At 44.9% G+C, this 19,611-nt stretch overlaps 3 protein-coding genes across 3 annotated transcripts; 1 reads left to right on the forward strand and 2 right to left on the reverse strand.

Moving 5' to 3' along the window:
- Window positions 1–274: 274 nt before the first annotated feature.
- Window positions 275–5,832, reverse strand: LOC124481663 (protein shisa-7). The gene is made up of 5 exons (XM_047041808.1): window positions 4,933–5,832; window positions 3,316–3,470; window positions 2,658–2,723; window positions 2,224–2,409; window positions 275–1,926 (listed from the first exon to the last, which is right to left on the reverse strand). Exons 1-5 carry the CDS (start codon window positions 5,679–5,681, stop codon window positions 974–976), a joined length of 2,109 nt encoding a protein of 702 aa, XP_046897764.1. The 5' UTR covers window positions 5,682–5,832; the 3' UTR covers window positions 275–973.
- A 6,352-nt stretch (window positions 5,833–12,184) lies between these two features.
- Window positions 12,185–15,720, reverse strand: ube2s (ubiquitin-conjugating enzyme E2S). Its single transcript, XM_047042000.1, has 4 exons — window positions 15,383–15,720; window positions 14,585–14,732; window positions 14,274–14,464; window positions 12,185–13,863 (listed from the first exon to the last, which is right to left on the reverse strand). Exons 1-4 carry the CDS (start codon window positions 15,383–15,385, stop codon window positions 13,519–13,521), a joined length of 687 nt encoding a protein of 228 aa, XP_046897956.1. The 5' UTR covers window positions 15,386–15,720; the 3' UTR covers window positions 12,185–13,518.
- Window positions 15,721–16,668: 948 nt separating this feature from the next.
- Window positions 16,669–19,180, forward strand: josd2 (Josephin domain containing 2). Its single transcript, XM_047041987.1, has 5 exons — window positions 16,669–16,897; window positions 17,072–17,200; window positions 17,292–17,417; window positions 17,550–17,744; window positions 18,523–19,180. The coding sequence occupies exons 1-5, from the start codon at window positions 16,758–16,760 to the stop codon at window positions 18,632–18,634; spliced, it is 702 nt and encodes a 233-aa protein (XP_046897943.1). The 5' UTR covers window positions 16,669–16,757; the 3' UTR covers window positions 18,635–19,180.
- Window positions 19,181–19,611: the final 431 nt, after the last annotated feature.

Consider the following 19,611-nt stretch of genomic DNA (forward strand, 5'->3'; position numbering starts at 1 on the left):
TGTTAAGGTTCCTCTGAGAATGAGCTGCATCCTGGTGATGGTGTCAGGCTTGTTGAAGCTCCGTCGTCAGAGAGCGAAACTCTCCAAGCAGCGCCCACCTCCCAGAGTTCATTCATTCTTTTCACTTGGTAGGAAGTGACAAACAGCAGCTTTGCTTTCCTGTGTCAGGATGCCACCCTGTGTGTCACCCTGCCTCCATCAGCCTTGCCTCCGTGCCATCTCAGCTGCATCATTAAGCCCTCCATGGGGGGGTGGGGGGGTGTCTGTGCTGTGAATCTTCATTGGCAACGATTTAGGTAGACGTTTGAAAATGTGGAGGGTCCAATGCTGGATAGCTTACAGTGGCATCAACACAACATTCCGCAAGCGTGCCTTGTTCATTCGAGTCACTGTCATTTCCTCTTTTTGCTTTCATTTATATTGTAGTTAATTCTCTTCTTGCTCCCTATCTAATATGGCTCCAAAGTAGATTTTCTAAAACATGTACTATAAAAAAAAAACAAGGACTAGACCAAAACCTGTTTCGTTAGTCAGTCCTGTTACCTTTTAGATCCTTCTTTTTGTTATTAATTATGGCACCAATGTATACGGCAATATGGCAAATTCTGGTACGAAATATGGCTGATATATCACACATATAAAATGGCAGGAATAGTCCATACCGCTAAACTACTCTAAACAGCAAAATTATGTTTGCTTGTTGAATTTTAAACTTTTATACTTTATGTCTCGTATTTACAGTTTCTTTTGACTCTCAGTAAACACCTAATTCGTATTGGCTGTACTCCCTGAACACTACTCTAAATGCCCCCTTTTCTATTAATCAGGTTGAATTTGCCCCTAACCACGGATACAGTGAGACAAATAAGAAACAAACATTCAAAATCTCCGACTGGTTGATGGTAGGATTGGGACATGGAAATCCGTTCCTGGATCTGTGGTCAAGGGCAAATTCGACATCTGGCAGCCCTTCTTACACTGTCACCTCATTCTTACTCCCTGTCCTGATCCCCTGACTCCCACTCCCACTCCCACTCCCCCCTCCGCCGCCCCCTCCTGGTATAAAATGTAACTGCTCAATGGTGTTCTGCCTCTTCGACGCGAAAGCCATCCTCCTATCCCTGTGCCCCCCTAACGTCCCTGTTAACGTCCCTGTTCCCATGACGACCCCCGGCCCCGGCGCCTCCCCCGCCCAGCCCATGCCCCCGCTCATGTGCCCCGTCATGCCCGTGCTCCTCTCCTGCTCCCTGCCGGAAGTGGGGTGAGAGTTCATCTTGATCATGTGGTGCCTGTCGAGGGAGGGCGTGGCACACACATTCTGCTGAGACTGAGCCTTCTGCTGGGGAGTGAGCCGTGGCAGCGTGGGGACCATTCCGCCTCCACCATGGGCATACGGATCTGTCACCCCTCCCATCCCCCCGACCCCCATTCCTCCGACCCCCATCCCCCCGACCCCTCCCATCCTCTCCTCTAGATGGTCCGGAGACATGAGCATTCTATCTTGGGTCTTGCGCGTCAAGGTCTGTGTGTTGGAGTTCTTGTTGGCGGCAGCCATAGCTTTGTAGTACTGGTGCTGTTGGTTTTTGGAGAGCCTGGAGAGGGTCCCTGTGTTGCCAGGGACGTCGCCCATGTTCAGGAGCTGATCCTGGGACTTGACCTTCCTCTTGGAGAGGGTCTCGTAGTTGGGGTTGTACTGGGGCTCCGGGGGGTCCAGGGGGTAGGGGTTGGGGGTTGGGGAGGTGGGCATTCCGGTGGGCTGGATCCAGGGACGAGCAGCATGGCGGGGGAGGGTGCCCCTTCCACTCAGGGTGTAATCTCCGCCCCAGTGAAGGTGGTGCTGGGAGGACTGAAGGGCGGGCTGGGCCGTGTGGGGGCGACGCTTGGTGGTGCAGTAGCCGGAGGAATACTCGTCGAGTCCGCCTTTCTCTGGAATCAAAAGGAACCGTAAGAGGCATTAGTCGCATAGCTTATGATTACATTACATTTTGTCATTCATCAGACGCTCTAATCCAGAGCGACTTAAAGTAAGTACAGGGACATTCTCCCTAAGGCAAGTGGGGTGAAGTGCCTTGCCCAAGGACACAACGTCATTTGGCATGGCCAGGATTCGAACCGGCAACCTTTTGATTAAGAGCCCGGCTCCCTAACTGCTAAGCCATCTGACTCCATTAAGGTATTGCCTTGAGTTGGTGTGTGATGGGTGAAGGGGCGGGGGAGACTCACCCAGACGCTTCAGCGAGGAGTATCTGTTGAGCTCAGGCTTCGTGGCACTCTCGTAAGAAGGAGGCAGCTGAGCCAGGTTGTGGAGCGAGTGATGGAAGGCAGGCTGGCTCTTGGTGTTGTTGTGTTTGCTGGACAGGAGGGTGCCTCCAGTCGCCAGCTGAGCGTTGTTCATACGAGGGGTGCGCTCTTTAAGGGAATAACGAGAAGAAACAAAGCTGAGCGATTACACTCTGCGATGTGAATACAGTGGCGGCACCGCAATCAAGAACAACACGGCAGTTACATAAACGTCAAGTGAAATGTAAAATCATCAGCGTATTACACGAACAAGTGCACCTTTATGTCACCGTGGTGAGGTGAATCTAACAGATATTGAGAGCAGCTGTGTTTGCATCGTGTGTCGTACTGAGCGGGACCTTCACCAGCTGCCTTACCGATGGTCGCTGTGTGTTTGGGGCTGGAGCCTGACGAGTGGATGAAATTGTGTTGCAAATTCCCCACTGCAAAACAAGAGGCAGTTATCATCTGGAGCCCAACAAGCACGTACAGGCTAGCATGTGCTGTCGGCAGTTTCCGGGTCAATGCTATGTTTACATGGCTTATATCAAAGCTGACCTCCCTTTCCTCTAATATATCTACAATGCTTATATCAAAGCCGACCTCCCGTCTAATCTGTTCACCTTTTCATCATTACTTCCGCTCAATGAATTTATGAGCCTACAAGGCAACCTTTGTGTGTAAAACAATGTAGGGACCTGGGTATACAGTATAACTTGGATAACAATGCAGTGGTAGAAGTTTAAAGACAGTCATTTGAAAGGTTGTGTATAGTCTCGTGTTAAGGATGCGTGTTTATTTTTATTGTTATTCCAACATGCGCCAGTAGCTTCTCACGCATGGGCGTATCTAGCCCTATTTAAGTTTCATTAGCCTAAAACCCACTAGAGGACACTATTTAAAAGGATATTTTCAAAAATGTCTTCTGGGGGAACATGCCCCCCTAGTCTTGCTGGGTCACAGGAAAAATTATAGGTTTTATCTAGGGGCTTAGCCCCCCCAAAAGTGGGAACCTAGATTTGCCCCTGTTCTCACGTCTGTTGTCCTTGCTGGGTAGACCGGGGGCGTAGAGGTTCTTAGGGGGTCTCCCCAGCGTCCCCTGCCCCTCCCCCGAGGCCAGGGCCACACTGTTGTTTCTCTCGTCCTGCTGTACTGGACTGGACTGGTGCCGCAGCATGTCCACAAGGGCCCTGAGGAAAACAAGACACAGAGCAGGGAGAAAATAGGTGGAAAAATGCTGTGTGAGAATTAGAGTGAATGAATTTGTCAGTTTGACAGTCAGTCAGTCAATAAGTCAGTCAGTCAGTTGGTAAGTTAGGCAGACAGACAGTCAGTCAGTCAGTTGGTAAGTTAGGCAGACAGACAGTCAGTCAGTCAGTCAGTTGGTAAGTTAGGCAGACAGACAGTCAGTCAGTCAGTTGGTAAGTTAGGCAGACAGACAGACAGTCAGTCAGTCAGTTGGTAAGTTAGGCAGACAGACAGACAGTCATTCAGTCAGTTGGTAAGTTAGGCAGACAGACAGTCAGTCAGTCAGTTGGTAAGTTAGGCAGACAGACAGTCAGTCAGTCAGTCAGTTGGTAAGTTAGGCAGACAGACAGTCAGTCAGTCAGTGAGTTGGTAAGTTAGGCAGACAGACAGTCAGTCAGTCAGTCAGTTGGTAAGTTAGGCAGACAGACAGTCAGTCAGTCAGTCAGTTGGTAAGTTAGGCAGACAGACAGTCAGTCAGTCAGTTGGTAAGTTAGGCAGACAGACAGTCAGTCAGTCAGTTGGTAAGTTAGGCAGACAGACAGTCAGTCAGTCAGTTGGTAAGTTAGGCAGACAGACAGTCAGTCAGTCAGTTGGTAAGTTAGGCAGACAGACAGTCAGTCAGTCAGTTGGTAAGTTAGGCAGACAGTCAGTCAGTCAGTCAGTTGGTAAGTTAGGCAGACAGACAGTCAGTCAGTCAGTCAGTTGGTAAGTTAGGCAGACAGACAGTCAGTCAGTCAGTTGGTAAGTTGGGCAGACAGACAGTCAGTCAGTCAGTTGGTAAGTTAGGCAGACAGACAGTCAGTCAGTCAGTTGGTAAGTTAGGCAGACAGACAGTCAGTCAGTCAGTCAGTTGGTAAGTTAGGCAGACAGACAGTCAGTCAGTCAGTCAGTTGGTAAGTTAGGCAGACAGTCAGTCAGTCAGTCAGTTGGTAAGTTAGGCAGACAGACAGTCAGTCAGTCAGTTGGTAAGTTAGGCAGACAGACAGTCAGTCAGTCAGTTGGTAAGTTAGGCAGACAGACAGTCAGTCAGTCAGTTGGTAAGTTAGGCAGACAGACAGTCAGTCAGTCAGTTGGTAAGTTAGGCAGACAGACAGTCAGTCAGTCAGTTGGTAAGTTAGGCAGACAGACAGTCAGTCAGTCAGTTGGTAAGTTAGGCAGACAGACAGTCAGTCAGTCAGTTGGTAAGTTAGGCAGACAGACAGTCAGTCAGTCAGTTGGTAAGTTAGGCAGACAGTCAGTCAGTCAGTCAGTCAGTTGGTAAGTTAGGCAGACAGACAGTCAGTCAGTCAGTTGGTAAGTTAGGCAGACAGACAGTCAGTCAGTCAGTTGGTAAGTTAGGCAGACAGACAGACAGTTAGGCAGACAGACAGACAGTTAGGCAGACAGACAGGGCGGACTTCTCACCTGGGCATATTGAGCTCCCTGTTATGAGCCTCCTGCTGAACTTTGTTGAACACCACCTTAATCCCCACGGCAACGGCCACCATGAACACCACCACACCGCCAATCACAAAACCCGTGTTGTGACTCTGCTGCTTCAGAGGGTCGAAGCCAGGGTCCGAGCCCTCGTCGTCGTCCGGATTGGACAGGCCTGGAGCCTGGGTTTTGGCCCAATCGGGAGAGTCATAGTTCTTACAGCTGCCCTGCTCCAAGCGCTGATTCTGGTCCGGACAGCAGAAGCGATAGTGGCAGGTGCCACAGCAGTAGACGAACGTGTCCTTGGAGCAGTTGAAGGGATTGTCAAACTGGCCCATCACGTCATAGTAACCACGGCACGCGTCCACTTTCATCAGCTTCCGGGGCGGAGGGGCCACCTGGGCGGCTCCGAGTGGGGGAGCCAGGGCCCCTTCAGCTGTCACGTTCTTAGGAAACATGACCTGGGCCAGAGGTTTGGGAGGGGTCTCCAGAGCTCTCTCTTGGGCCCCTAAGAGTTTCCTAGGGGCCTTGCCCTGGGGAGAAGCTGCCCGGAGGTTGGCATGGATAGCCAGGAGGAGGAGAGGGGGGCTGGGGGCGGTCTGGGGCCGGTCATGAGACTCACCGTTAAGAGAAGCAGTGGTTAGAGGGGGGGAGATCCCCGCGGAGGAGAGGAGAGGGGCAGCGAGGAAGGAGAGGAAGGAGACGGCCAGGATACTGAGGCTGGTAGCGGGCGTCATCTTTACATGACTAAGAGCTCTATTTTCTGTTGTTGACTCAACGTAGTCACAACGTTGTATCCGTTTTTCCAATATAACCACGACAACGCCGTCTGAAGTATTTAGCTGGTTGCTATGAACTGTTTGGAATACATTGCAACTATCTTAAGTTAGTAATGTATTCTAATTGGTTTTCTTTGAATTTGTGCTGTATGAAATCAGTTAAAAAGATCAGTGGAAATATTTAATTAAGATAAAAGGATTAACTCCTCTAACATAAGGTTATAAGTGTCAACCATCATTGACAAGAGGTATTTACATTAGTTACCTAAAAGAAAAGTAAATTATTCTGGTAATTTCACTTCCTGTTGAAATCTTGTGATAAACAAAAACTATTAGACCATACAGCACTCAGAAGGACTTGAACTTGTAAACATAACTGTGTAGGGTGAACCAGAAATGCAAGATGTCCATATATCTGCATGTTCATGGTGTGGCTCTATATCCATGTAAACCTTGTCAGATGATGGCAAGAGGATTGTTAATGAAACAGTCTCATACGTCTCCTTTGGCACTTGTAATAGCCTGTCACAATATGTCAAAACCACAAGCAAGAGTCGTGGTTAAATGTAAACTGTTCTTCTGTCCCCCAATACAACTGCTTAATTTTGTCTCTAGAAAGATTCAAAGTTGGCACTTAGTATTAACCTGCAGGCAAGTCGTGTTTGAAAAAGTATCAAAATCTCTATGCAAATCCAATATCATCTCCTTGGATGTAATGCACTGTAAACAACAGGACGGCAAATGTTCAGATTCTAATGTGACATTGGTCTGAAACAAAATGTTCTTCTGTAAACGTAAACCCTCTCTTCTAAACAACTCTGGGGGATTAACCGCATCTACTACTTTTATACCTAAATGTTTTATCGTCTAATCTAATATGTATAGGCACTTGCCTGGCACTTGCTGTTCCTCTGATTGGGATGAAGACAGTCCCACCAGTGGCCTACATTTAGTGTTACAAGACGGCATACACTGCAAATGAGTGGTAAATATAAAACCGTTTGTCAAATATAGATTTCGAATAGATAGCGAAAAACAAAGTTATTATGTCGGCATGGAGAGGGTATCATGTGTATTCCGTATCTAAATGTAGAAACAAAAGCCTTTGATAATGATTCAACTATGTGTCATTTCAATAAAAGAAGACTGAGCAACTCATGGCTGCTCTGAGCCTATCCCTTCAATACGTGAAATTATTCCTGATCTGTTTCCGATGCTGAGAGAAAAGAGCATTTTTCTAGAGAAATATGTAAATGTCTGAAGTTATTGTGTTGGAGGTCATTGGTGATAATAGACAGAGGCAGATCTGTCTCCCACACAAATTATAATTATATACAATTATCAAAAATGTCCCTCTCTGTCGCTGAGCACGTAGTCACGGCCGGGGGGATAGCATGTAGGAAACTGCTGATGGCTCCACTTGTTTCAGTGCAATGTTCCTTTAACCCCTTACAGAAAAGTTCAGCGAAGGAAAACAATGAACCAGACAAGACTGCAGCTTTCAGCGGTCCGAGGAGTCTTCAGCAGAATATTGCTGTCCTAGTTAGTGTTTGGATGTGGACAAAGGGGATTCGGGGCTGGAAGGTATTGGCTGCTGTCGGAATCTCCTGGAACACAAATGAACGACTTCATTAAGGAAGGGGATGTTCTGTGCTCACGATCACTCACACCGATAGTAACATTCAAACACCTGCACAATCTAACAACAATTACTAATCAAGTCTCCTGTGCATACTCAAGCACACACACACATATACATACACACAAAGGCAGTTGAACATAGTTTCAAAATCATGTGGCATAGCGAATATTTTCCAGCCTATAGATTTCTCTTATTCAGTTTCAATTGTTGACTAAGAAAAAACTATCCATAAGATATTCAATGTAATCAGAAGTACTGTGAATAAGTGTGCGTGCATGTGTGTTTGTATGCTTATATTTGTGTACTTAATTGTGTGATGTGTGCTTATTGTGTGTGCCTGTGCCTTTTGCAGGAACACAAGCTCCTGAAAAGACGAGAGAGAGAGACAGAGAGAGACAGAGAGAGAAACAGAGACAGAGAGAGACAGAGAGAGAGAGAGAGACAGAGAGAGACAGAGAGAGACAGAGAGAGACAGAGAGAGAAACAGAGACAGAGAGAGACAGAGAGAGAGAGAGACAGAGAGAGACAGAGAGAGACAGAGAGAGAGACAGAGACAGAGAGAGAGAGAGAGAGAGAGAGAGAGAGAGAGACAGAGAGACAGAGAGAGAAACAGAGACAGAGACAGAGAGAGACAGAGAGAGAGAGAGAGACAGAGACAGAGAGAGAAACAGAGACAGAGACAGAGAGAGAGAGAGAGAGAGAGAGAGAGAGAGAGAGAGAGAGAGAGAGAGAGAGAGAGAGAGAGAGAGAAACAGAGACAGAGACAGAGAGAGACAGAGAGAGAGAGAGAGAGAGAGAGAGAGAGAGAGAGAGAGAGAGAGAGAGAGAGAGAGAGAGCAGGGGGATAAATGTAGGGTAGGGATTTAAATGAGAAGAGAGATGGTGGGGAGGGAGAAGAGCCAGAGGTATAGAAACAGAGACGATCATGAGTGGGAGGGCGGTGTGTGGGTGGCACAGAATCAAGTACATTTCTCTCAGCACTTACCAACCCAACACAACATAGCACAGCACACAAACACTACCACCATACAGACTAACAAATGCACAACCTAGACAATCTTACACGAGAAAAACATAAGCATCATGAAATAAGACATTTGAATTTGTATCAGTTGGAGGATATGCACGGCAAACAGTTTCAAAGCAGCTGTGTGAAGCAGCTACTGTAGTGTGTGTGTGCGCGTGCGTGTGTGTGTATTTGTTTGTGTACGTGTGCACTGTGTGTTTGTGTGTGGGCATTTGCATGTGTGTATTTGTGTGTGCTTGTGTGTGTGTGTGTGTGTGTGTGTGTGTGTGTGTGTGTGTGTGTGTGTGTGTGTGTGTGTGTGTGTGTGTGTGTGTGTGCGTGTGTGACTACAGTACGCTCTACAGGCTTCCCAAGCTTCTCTGTACTCGGTTTCCTTCATTTCTTTTATTTCTCCTGCTCTCTCCTCCTCTCTCCCATGTCCCTCATTCTGCCCTTCTCTCTCTTTCTCAGATACTGTGCGTGGGCTGAGGCAGCTAACTCTCTCAGAATAGCACTGCAGTTCTGTCTGTGTGTGAGAGAGGAAGAGAGAGAAAAATGAGGTAGAGTCTAATCTACACCCATTAACCAAAGCACATCTCAAACTTCTCTCCCTCGTCACCCCCCTTTTGACACTGCGATGTCTTCTGTTTGTGCTGTTTGGGCCGCCCGTGTCTCATCACCACTTCCTATGATTCCCCTCACTCCCACCCTCAGCTAACCATCCAGCCAACACCTTGAGTCTACCAGGGCATCTTGAACTGCTTTTAAACGCTACTCATCCAGAAAGCCTTTACCTGTACATTACAGCCCGTTACTCATACGTGTCATGTTAGATGTAAGAAAAAGGGTTTTAAAGGGTTTTATCCGTGTCATTTTGTGTCGTCCTGCATGGTGAAGCACTGCAGTCGAGGAGAGGGGGCAGAAAGAAGGCCGTCACACATACTGTACAATGTGCTGAACAGAAGGAGGGAGAGAGGCAGGGCGAGAGAGAACGGGAACGATAGGTGAAGGGCAAATAACTCAATATTGCACAGACCATCTTGATGCATCCCTGCAGTTACGAGATGATACGCCGTTTAACTTCCAAGCACATATTCAGAAGAAGATCGTTTCATACTATGCACATGCCCACTTATCATTTTCTGCAGCAACAGAAGGAACTGCCTATTAACTTCTGTTTATCAGAGTAATACACTGGCAATCCAATGTTGCGTACATCAAAGCAGAGACCAATACTGACGCCTACCAGTTTGAAAGGATGAGGGTGTGGAGATAGAAAAAATACCCCCTGTCTTGCTTTTCCTCCTCTGATCAATAAATTGCATAATGTCAAGAGTCAATCAAATATCAGGTGCAAATATCAGCACTGTGCACAACAGCACCACCAATTAGTGACTGGCAGAGGTGGACGTGGTATATCTTTCAGCAGGCTTTATTCTGTTATTCTCATAACTGCGCAATGAAATGTGTATCTTTGACTGAATCTCTGTATCTTCACCACTATTTTGTGGTGTATGTTTGCATTAAAAACTTGTAGGTAATCCGCAGCAAGCACAGAGGCATGTGGGTCTTGGGTATGACTTGCATGTTTCACCTACTGCCTGCGTGTGTACCACAGAGTGTGTGGGTGTATCAGCATCGGAGTGTGTAGTCTTCACTGACTGGCTGCGTCGGTTGTGTTTTTGTCAATTGTCTCTTGCCTAACCTGTAAAAACTGTGTCAATGGACTTTGTCCTATGTCTTGCTATTTCATTAACGGTTATGGCGCAGCCTAAATCAAATTGTTTGTGGATCTATTGCCTTAACAATTAGGCAAATTATCATTATATTGTCTTAACTTTGTAACAGTACATCGTATAATAGAACTAAATTGTTCACGTGTGTTCATGATTACCAGACACAATATGGAATAATTTGTGCAGATGTTAAACATAATTCGACATAAAAGGTGAATATTGTGTCGTGCCTTACCTGCGTGTTGCTCTGGGAGTTGATACAGAAGAACAGTCGAAAAGAGCGTGCGCACTGTAGCCTAGCTCTGATTTTCAGATGAAAAAACAGCCTGGTATGTTGTTAGGCTGAACAGTATGATGAATGTAAAAAAATTATACACATCCTGAAATTAGCAAACTTGTGGTTTATAGCCTGAAAGTTCAAGTTGTTTGTTCTCTAACGACGTTCCAGCACCGTCGACAGGCTTGAAGAAATCAAAATGTATGATCCCACTTATTTCTTCTTCAATTAAGCTGAGTGAAAGCAAAACAGCCTTGTAGAGTCGGGTTGACAATGGATTCTGATGCAGCAATATTCTTACTTTTTGAGGTTAAAAATTATGTTCGCAACACATTTTGTGCATAAAATCCATGTGTTGCACAGAGTTATGTAGTTCAATAGGCTACAAGGTATCGCCCACTCACTAGGATCAAATCGATAGGTCCATATAAAAAAGAAACATTTAACGTTTAACTGTTGGGTAATTTAACTTAATGTAAAAATTCAATTATTTCCTTCAGACGTTTTCATTCTTGCGCGGCGCTGAATGCCTTTATTTCAAGCTGGAATATATAGCTACACCGCCTAGATTTGAGCGACTGGTCTCGTCGAGGTCCGCCACGAACGAGTGTGCGTTCATTGGTCAGGTCTCAAACCGATGCTGATGAGAGTTTAATTCCACGCTTTTCGATGCTCGATATCAACTCAATAAATAACGATTATGAAGACGAGCCAAAAATTAGAGTGGATGCCAACGGTACACTGAAACTGCGATATTGCACACAGGTGCTGAAAACAAAGTGTCGCATGGCTGTCAGAGGACTTGATGCAAATGTGATAATCTTCCAGATGACAAGGATGCAAATTGCAAAATCGAGGACCCGTGGTAATGTTGTATCAGCTCCCTTATTACGTTCTTTCCCCATCTTCTCGTGGATGGAAACTGTATAGCCCAAAGCTGAAAGGAGAGAGAAAGGGGAGGGGGGCACCAGTTGCCACAGCAACTGTGTCATTATGTTGGTGACAATTATGAAAGCGATGAAAGCGGGTGGGGGAGTTGGGAGAAGACTCGCGCAATCGTCAGGATCGACACGGAGTGTCAGAAAATCTGTCAATCAACCAACGTGAATAATACAATGATGCGTTTCAAATGTGACAAGTTTTGTGCAAATTGCTACAGATCTGTTTTGTGGATAATTTTCATTAAAAAAAAGACAATTTCACTGGACAAAACATACGGCTATTGAATTATCATAAACAAGCTGGTATCCTGCCATATGCCTGCCACAGGCTACAAGTTTGCATCAGTGATCTGAATGCACCAAAACGTGTTGCTGCCACCCTGCTGAGCAAAATCTAGAAATAAATGGCTGACCATCAATGCAATTGATTCCAGGTGGAACCTGTGACAGGCATGATAAAGCGGGACTGGGAGGGGGCATGGCTGAACACATTTCTAAAAGGGGTATCATGGAGGTGTCACAGCTAGTCCAGACCCCAGGTGCCCGAGGCCCTTATAATTATGTGCATGGCAGCCTTCTATTTCCACACAGGTGTGAAAGGCTGATGCTTATTGCAGCGAGAACACACTGGAAAGTCGAAGGACATTCTGCCACACATTTCAGTGGACCTGGTGCCGGTTGGTAGCCTGTAGGGGTAGGGGGAACGTCTGCCCCTCCAGATTAGCTGTCTCTTCACCATAAAATGACGTATACACACGCGTTACAGTGGCATGTTCCGACTTCCCGGTGGTGACCTGTTTGTGCTCAATTCTAACTCAAATCTTCACCATACTCAGTAATTCAAAGACCGATAACACAATTCGATATCTCAATTTTTATTAATTTAAATAACTTAAATGGACACAAAAATACCCATCCACACGTCTGAACGATGACTTGGTTTCCCAGGCACCTATTGCTTCAACCTTAGCTGAAGACAGTGCTTGAGAATGTTTCCCTGGGAAATGTAGTCCCCAACATGCATTCAGAGCTGAGGAACAAAGGGTGCCCAGGAAACCATGCCAAAGCAAAGCAGTATGTGGGGAGATCAATTCTATCAAATCTGTGGAGTTTTGCCTATTGAGAAATATGCTGCTGTATCCATCTGATGAGAACAGGGTAGCTTTTGTCTAGAGCCATAGAACTAAGAGGGTATCATGATTCAATCACCAAACTAAATTGCATGGATTGATATAGCTAATCTTCTAGATACTGTATACACAATCCAGCACTGTAGCCTATTCCCCTATAGCAATCCATCTACATTCTCATCCACACACCTAGACAGCTGAATATAAGCATACTCTAAACCACTATTGAAAATACTGGACCAAAAAAGTACAAATATTTGTCAAATAGACAGGGGGGAGAAAATGAGACGGACCACAATTAGAATACTTGAGGTCCCTGTCAAACTCTTTAAAGTAACTGAATGGGGTTTCTTTTTCACTTGACCTAAGAACATTTTCACATAAGTCTATAATACAGACCTATACACAAGCCAGCTACATTTCTAAAATGATGAAATAACTGCCTTTTTATTCCATGAAGACAGGACATAATGAACAGTAAATTAAGCTTGTACTTGCTTTGATCAAAAAATTTGAATTTTGGCTATGAATCCTGCTTTGGAAAGTCAAATAGACCAAACCAACTGCATAATCTTACACTCACACTTCTAAAACAACATGACTATCTTGTTTTGATTGAGGTATTTGAAATCGGATATAGCAAAACATTATGAACGAGCCCAGGTTCCCAACAGGAGGCTGACTAGACAATACACAGTACCGTCACAGCAAAAGGAACCAAGTTGAGAAGGAGGGAGAGAGTTTTTATAATATGCCAGCAAACACTTTGGGCAATAAAAACCCTTTTTGCAGCTGGATGCCAGACATTTTCAATAGTGGTGTGTATGTAAAGGCTATGAAAGGTTACAAAATCATGGCAATACGGTTTCATGACCCTCTGACATCCCCACTAGGTCAGAAGGGAACATATGGTATAGAGGAAAAATCAGGTACATAATATGAAATGAGTACAAAACGGACAGTACAATCATGGGGATAGAAAGAGTCAGGGAAGTGGAACAAAAAAAAAAAACAATCTGCACACTTCAATATTTATATTTACACACAGAATGCATCTAAATCATTAAAGTCGCCTCAAAGCACGCTTTTTATCCGTTTTCTTTTTGCCCACTACATTACTATTGCTACTTGTGCTGTTTGCGTTGGCTCCGTTACCCAGGGCTGCGGCGGGCACCATCCCCGCTCCCGCTGCCCTCTTAGTGGGGTCGCCTGCATGCTTCTTTGGCTGTGGTCCATCGGGGGGGTCCTGAGGGGCCCCCGAGGTGCCCCCGGGGCCCCCCATGGCGTGGATCTCCGTGAGAAGGCGAGCGCGGGACGCATATTCTGCATAGTCCTCCAGTAGGAGGCGCCCAGCCTCCTCATTCAGAGCAGACTCAGGGTTAGGGTGGATCAGGAGGCACTTAATGGTCTAGAAGAGGAGGGGCGGGGAGGAGGAGGGGGGGAGGAGGAGGAAGGGGGGAGGAGGAGAGGGAGGGGGGAGGAGAAGGAGGGGGGGAGGAGAAGAGGGAGGGGAGGAGAAGGAGGGGGGAGAAGGAGGGGGGAGGAGGGGGTAGAAGGAGGGGAGAAGAAGGGGGTAGGAGGAGGGGAGAAGGAGGGGGGAGGGAGGAGAGGAGAAGGAGGAGGGGGGAGAAGGAGGGGGAGGAGAGGGAGGAGGGGAGAAGGAAGATGGGGGGGAGGAGGAGTAGAATATTTAAAAAGTATTAGCTTTTTAGCAAACAAGTTTTTTAGCTAACAAATTGTCCTTCGTCCAACATATTTGCTGCATTCATATGACAAACGTACAGTAACTAAAAGCAAGCGTGAGGAGGTGTTGCTTACAAGTAATACATGTCTGAGGCCAAGCTCTGCCTTCCAGTCTCTCTTCAGCACGTTGACGCAGATCTCTCCTTTGTGTCCCACATTGGGGTGGAAAATCTTAGTGAGGAAGTAACCTTTGGGTGGTACAGCAGGAAAATCCTTCCCTAAGACAAGTCGCATACGAAAAATACCCCCAGCAAATGGAGTTCCCTCTGGCAAAAAAAAAAAACAATGAAGAAATGTCATAAATTGAAAGGATTGCATGTTTTTATGACTCAAAATTCAAGTGAATCTCTGTAAATATTCCTGACAGAATAGCATTGTTTGGTTACCTGGTCCTTCAATGGCTGTGTGCAATTCTGTGATGTCCTCTTCACTGGGGTATATCTTAATACCCTCGGGGGGGTCTGCTGCTAACGCAGAAACCTCTTTATATACCAGACGCAGAACCTGAGGAGGCAAGTTCTCCACATTGGAGTTCTGCAAAGGAAATAAAACTGTTAGCTAGCCTAATAATTGCATTTCTTCCGTTTAAACCACATTCTAAACGCTGGTGTTTGAACCCTTACTTCCACGCGTTAAAAGCAGGGGACTGTTACTGTCCATCTAGTTATGTAGATAGTTTGATGGCAAATTTAAGTTAGGGGTGCTTGTATATTCACTAGCCTGCGGACCATCTTTATTTGCCCCCACAGCCAGTATTTAATGGAGAATCATAGCTAATTGATATGGCCACATACGTTCGTATGAGGTGGATGTAAAGTTAAACTAGACAAGATAGCACTATGAAATAGAAATGTCTAAATATATGGCCGAATATCGCTCTTTTTTTTACCTAGCTAGCCATTATTGTCAATTTACGGTTAGAACATCCTAAAAATCTGAAACAGACTAGTAGACTTCGCCGAAGATAAGGCCATAGCTTGCTAGCTAGCGGTAGCTAGCTAAATGAGTCTTGGTTAGCTACACGTACGCTAAAACGGCTATGCTTAGCTAGCTAAACCAACGACAGACTCAATTAGCGGCACTAGCGACGTCGTAGAAAAGCTAGCTACAATCTTTGGATGAGCTCATATTTAACTGGTACATTAAAAACATGTTTATAGCGAGTCAAAATCTCGAACGCTTACCATGTCTTCAAAACGTTTCAGCCAGCTGGACTATTTCGGGTCGGCGATCAAGCTAGCAGGTTAGCTTAGTTAGCTGGTAGAAATGTTCAAAGGCTTCACCGTTAGCAACTTGGCTAACAAACTCAGACAGTCGCAGGAGGCACAATATACTAATTTTAAAACAAACTTGGTATTTTGTAAATGAAAATATCAGGTCCGATGTGTGCAGAGCAAACTACGGTAATCGTCCAGTGTCACAGTGACTTTTCGTTTGTTTGCAATGCTAGCTTGCCAGCTTTTCTCTGTTCTCCGCTTTAGCCTTTTCGTTGACACAGGAACAAAAATACGATACTCGAAATACTGCCTCGACCAATCGTGTCAGAGGACCCAACCGACCTGACCAATCACTGGTCTGGAATTCCTATGAATCTCATAGCTGGCAGCCCCACCAGCCATCTAACGTCGACGATGTAGAGAACACTCCAAAACCATAGGTGCGTTTGAATAACGCAGGCCTACCCAGCCTGCCCCTTTTGCGTGTGCGAGTGCATGTGTAAATGTGTAGGAATTATGTGCATCGGTATATTTTAGGGTAGGTCAGGGACAAGTAAATAAGATAAGGGACTTGGAAATGTAATAAAATGGGAGAGAGTGAGAGCGGCAGGAATAAATACTATCCGCTGAATAGATTAATACCCCAGAAAGTAGCTACTGATAATAGTAAGATACCAGTCAACTACATTGAGCTGAATAGATTTTTGTATCCCCCAGTGTGGAAAAACTGTCTCACACACACACACACACACACACACACACAAATAGTTTCTCCACTTATTTAGCAATCCGCAGCTAGGTAGAACAACTATAATTTAAACGAATTGCATGAAACCTTCCATTTTTTATGAAGTTTGACAATTGAGTCATTAATATATTGCGTCTTTTTTTGTTGCACAATTTACGGGTGGAAAGTTGATCACATTTCATCCATAATATCCAGACCGCGGCCACTGCAGTACCAAGTTGTCACCACTGGAGTGCGCTTTAACACCGCTGTCTGTCAGTGTTGACTAACTACGTCCACAAAATTATCAGATTTTTTTTTACACGTGTGCTTTGTTAAAACGCAGTCAGTTTAAATGAAAGCTACATTTAAATCTTGGATGTCAACGTAGTAGGCTTATGCAAGGAATTGAAAACAGATTTTGAGATCTCATCACAGTCTGTGTTTATTGGTTGTTTGAGTTTAGCGTGGACAAAAACAACGCAGTAGCGAGCGGGGGCGTGGCTATGTGCATGGCAGCTGCACAACAACAACAGCATTACTTCCTGTTTCTCGTTTTTACTGAGGAATCGAGCCTATTCTTCACAAGAGTCAAATCGCGTCGTCAGCAAGTTCATGCATAGTATATTAATCTGTGGAATAAGTACATGTTTTAATGTAGTTTGTCGTGGAGTAGAGACAGTGAATATATTACTGACCCACATATACAGTATTATACGGCTATTGTACAGCGTTGAACTTCCATCAGCATCGGGGTAAGCGAATGGTTAGCCTGGCTTTTCAAGCTAAGTAACGATAAGTTCAAGTAATCGTTTTAAATAAAGAATTTAAACAAATTAGAACATATTCTACTGTGGTCAAAACTAGAGCTAACGTTAGTTTTCATTGACTGTGCGTGTGTTTTGTTTGTTTGAATGATTACTCACTAGAGTTATTATGAGCGAAGGAGAAGTATTTCATGAGAAGCAGAAACTGGAGTTGTGCGCTATTCATGCTCTGAACAACGTCCTCCAGGAGCGAGTGTTCACTAAGGAGTCAGCCGATGACATCTGCAAGCGGTAAGGCCGCACGTTATAGCCTACACGGCTGTTCGCATCACAAACACGAGTGGAGTATGTTCTGACAATGTTTCTCTCCTCTCTTCTGCAGGTTAGCTCCACAATGTGTTGTGAATCCTCACCGTTCAATGTTAGGAACAGGGAACTATGATGTAAACGTTATAATGGCTGCGTTACAGAGCAGAGATTTGGCTGCTGTGTGGTGGGACAAACGCAGGTAAAAGCAGGACTCTAACCCCACCACCTAAGGTCACATTCACAGATTGCAGCGTCACCTCTGTAGACCCCATGAAATACCATTATCAGTCAATAAACCTCACCCTGCCTCACTAACTCACTCCTCTTTTAGGGCTGTACAGAACCTCTGTGTTTCCAAAGTCCACGGTTTCATCCTGAACGTTCCATCGCGTGTGTCTCTTGGATTAGTGTCTCTGCCTCTTCGGAGGCGACACTGGCTGGCGGTGCGCCAGGTCAACGGACAGTACTACAACCTGGACTCCAAACTAAAGAGTCCTATCTGCATTGGGAATGAGGCAGACCTCCGGTGAGGACAGGCTGGGAACAGATGGGTGGGAGGGCATTCAAGTTCAAGTTCAAGTCTTTTATTTGTCAGGTGCACAGAGCAACACAAGGTTAGACTGGGCACTGAAATTCTTAAGACAAGACAACGCAAGCACTTGGCATAACATAACATATAAGTACACAGAACAAATTTACATCTATGCTGAGCTTAGATAAGTGAACTTCCTAAATATACAGATAGCAATAAATAAACGACTATACTAACCCTAACACTAAAACTTCCTAAATTACAGATAACAATAAATAGTACGCTATACTAACCCTAATACACAAAAAAAAAAAAAAAAAAAAAAAAAAAAAAAAAAAACCTGTTACAACCCTATAAACTAATCTAACCTAAATGGAGTACAGTGCAGTAGTGCAAATTTACAGATCAGTGACTTTGTCAATGACCAAACAGGAGCCTGGTGGCGAGGTACAGTAGTGCAATGTTACTGAAAGAGCAACCAGTAGCTGAAAGTGACAGTGATTCAGTGATCTCTATCCGTTTTTCCCAAAACTTGTACGGGTGAAATGTTATTGCCCAGTATAAACTTAACTGGACTTCAGTAGAGACAGCTGTAGTGTTGTTCTTTAGTCCTTAGAGAACTCTTGTGTCTCATCGAATGAGTCATGCCGCGAGACCAGTCACATGAGGCTTACCTCAAAAGTCGTTGTTTGCACTTTGCTCCCTTTTTAAATGCGTTCTCAGTCCTCTCTCTCTCTCCTCCTTTCTTTCCCACTTTGTATTTTGCTCTCAGTGTGTTTCTCAGCGAACAACTTTCTCAGGACGTGGGTGAGATGCTCCTTGTGGTTCGACGGGATGTGGAAGAAGATGGAACGTGGCTGAACTCCGAGGAGCCCAAGAAGTGAGCCCTTCAGGGCAGGACATTCCTTCATGCAGCATGGACTTATAAAAAATACAGCATTTTTCTTTTTTAAACAAGGGATACTTCTCAAAAGAAAAATCTTTCAGGGAACGCACTACGAGTTGTTAAGATGTGTGAGTTCAAGATCACACACACAATGACAAACACACACACCACACATACTCACATACTTTCCCAAACAAAGACTTGACTCCCAAAGAGAACGGAAGTGGGAGAGAGATTTCTTCCAAATGGAGCAGTGGAATTATTTGACTGGTTTTGCTGTTCTACTTTTATCTTCACTGCTGCAGTTTTGTCTCTATCTCCCCTCTCTCTCTCTCCCCCCCTCTCATTCTTCCCCTCTGTCTCTCTTTCTTTCCATCTCTACATCTTTCTCCCTCTCTGTCTGAAACTCTCCCATGTTCTAACACATCTATGCACTGTTTTGGTAGACCTTCTAGAACTGTTGTCTTCACCCATGCACAGAGGAGCCTGTTAAAGGGCTAGTATGGTAAATGACTGTAAATGTAATATATTTCACATCCTTGTTTCAAGGTTGTCTCTTTATCATATCTATGCATATCTGAAGTGAATGGGAGCCCTTTTGCTCCATCAAAGACTACACAAATGCAAGTATGCATGCCCAGACACACACAAGCAAACTCATCGACTCAGTGGATACAAAAATAATAATAAATTAATGGTATTTATATTAAACCACGTTTTTTTTTAATTGTAGTGTCACAACTGGCAGAAAAGAAAACAAATAAGGCATGGCTTTATTGTAGTTGTTATTTTAATTATATTAGACTCTGGAGTGAAAAAGGAGGCCATTCAAAAGGAGCATTGACCGTACAAACTGAAGTCAAGGGTTAACAAGGTCAAGGCATGAAAGGGGTCCATTGAAATCTCAGACATACCATTTATATATACATAACATCCTATAGAGAGCTCAGAAACCCACTGCTATACATAGTCATT

Source organism: Hypomesus transpacificus, chromosome 2 (assembly GCF_021917145.1).
Source record: "Hypomesus transpacificus isolate Combined female chromosome 2, fHypTra1, whole genome shotgun sequence".
In the NCBI taxonomy this organism is placed as follows: Eukaryota; Metazoa; Chordata; class Actinopteri; order Osmeriformes; family Osmeridae; genus Hypomesus; species Hypomesus transpacificus.

Bases quoted from the DNA above. Each gene is read 5' to 3' on its own strand.
- ube2s (XM_047042000.1), bottom strand. The intron at 14,465-14,584 runs GTAACCAAACAA...TTTTTTTGCCAG, and splicing joins CACAGCCATTGAAGGACCAG to AGGGAACTCCATTTGCTGGG. The intron at 13,864-14,273 runs GTAAGCAACACC...CTCCTCTTCTAG, and splicing joins GCCTCAGACATGTATTACTT to ACCATTAAGTGCCTCCTGAT.
- josd2 (XM_047041987.1), top strand. From the start codon at position 16,758: ATGCATAGTATATTAATCTGTGGAATAAGTACATGTTTTAATGTAGTT. The intron at 16,898-17,071 runs GTAAGCGAATGG...ATTACTCACTAG, and splicing joins GAACTTCCATCAGCATCGGG to AGTTATTATGAGCGAAGGAG. The intron at 17,418-17,549 runs GTAAAAGCAGGA...CTCCTCTTTTAG, and splicing joins GTGTGGTGGGACAAACGCAG to GGCTGTACAGAACCTCTGTG.
- LOC124481663 (XM_047041808.1), bottom strand. From the start codon at position 5,681: ATGACGCCCGCTACCAGCCTCAGTATCCTGGCCGTCTCCTTCCTCTCC. The intron at 2,724-3,315 runs GTGAGAACAGGG...CTTGTTTTGCAG, and splicing joins ACCCAGCAAGGACAACAGAC to TGGGGAATTTGCAACACAAT. The intron at 2,410-2,657 runs GTAAGGCAGCTG...ATTCCCTTAAAG, and splicing joins CAAACACACAGCGACCATCG to AGCGCACCCCTCGTATGAAC.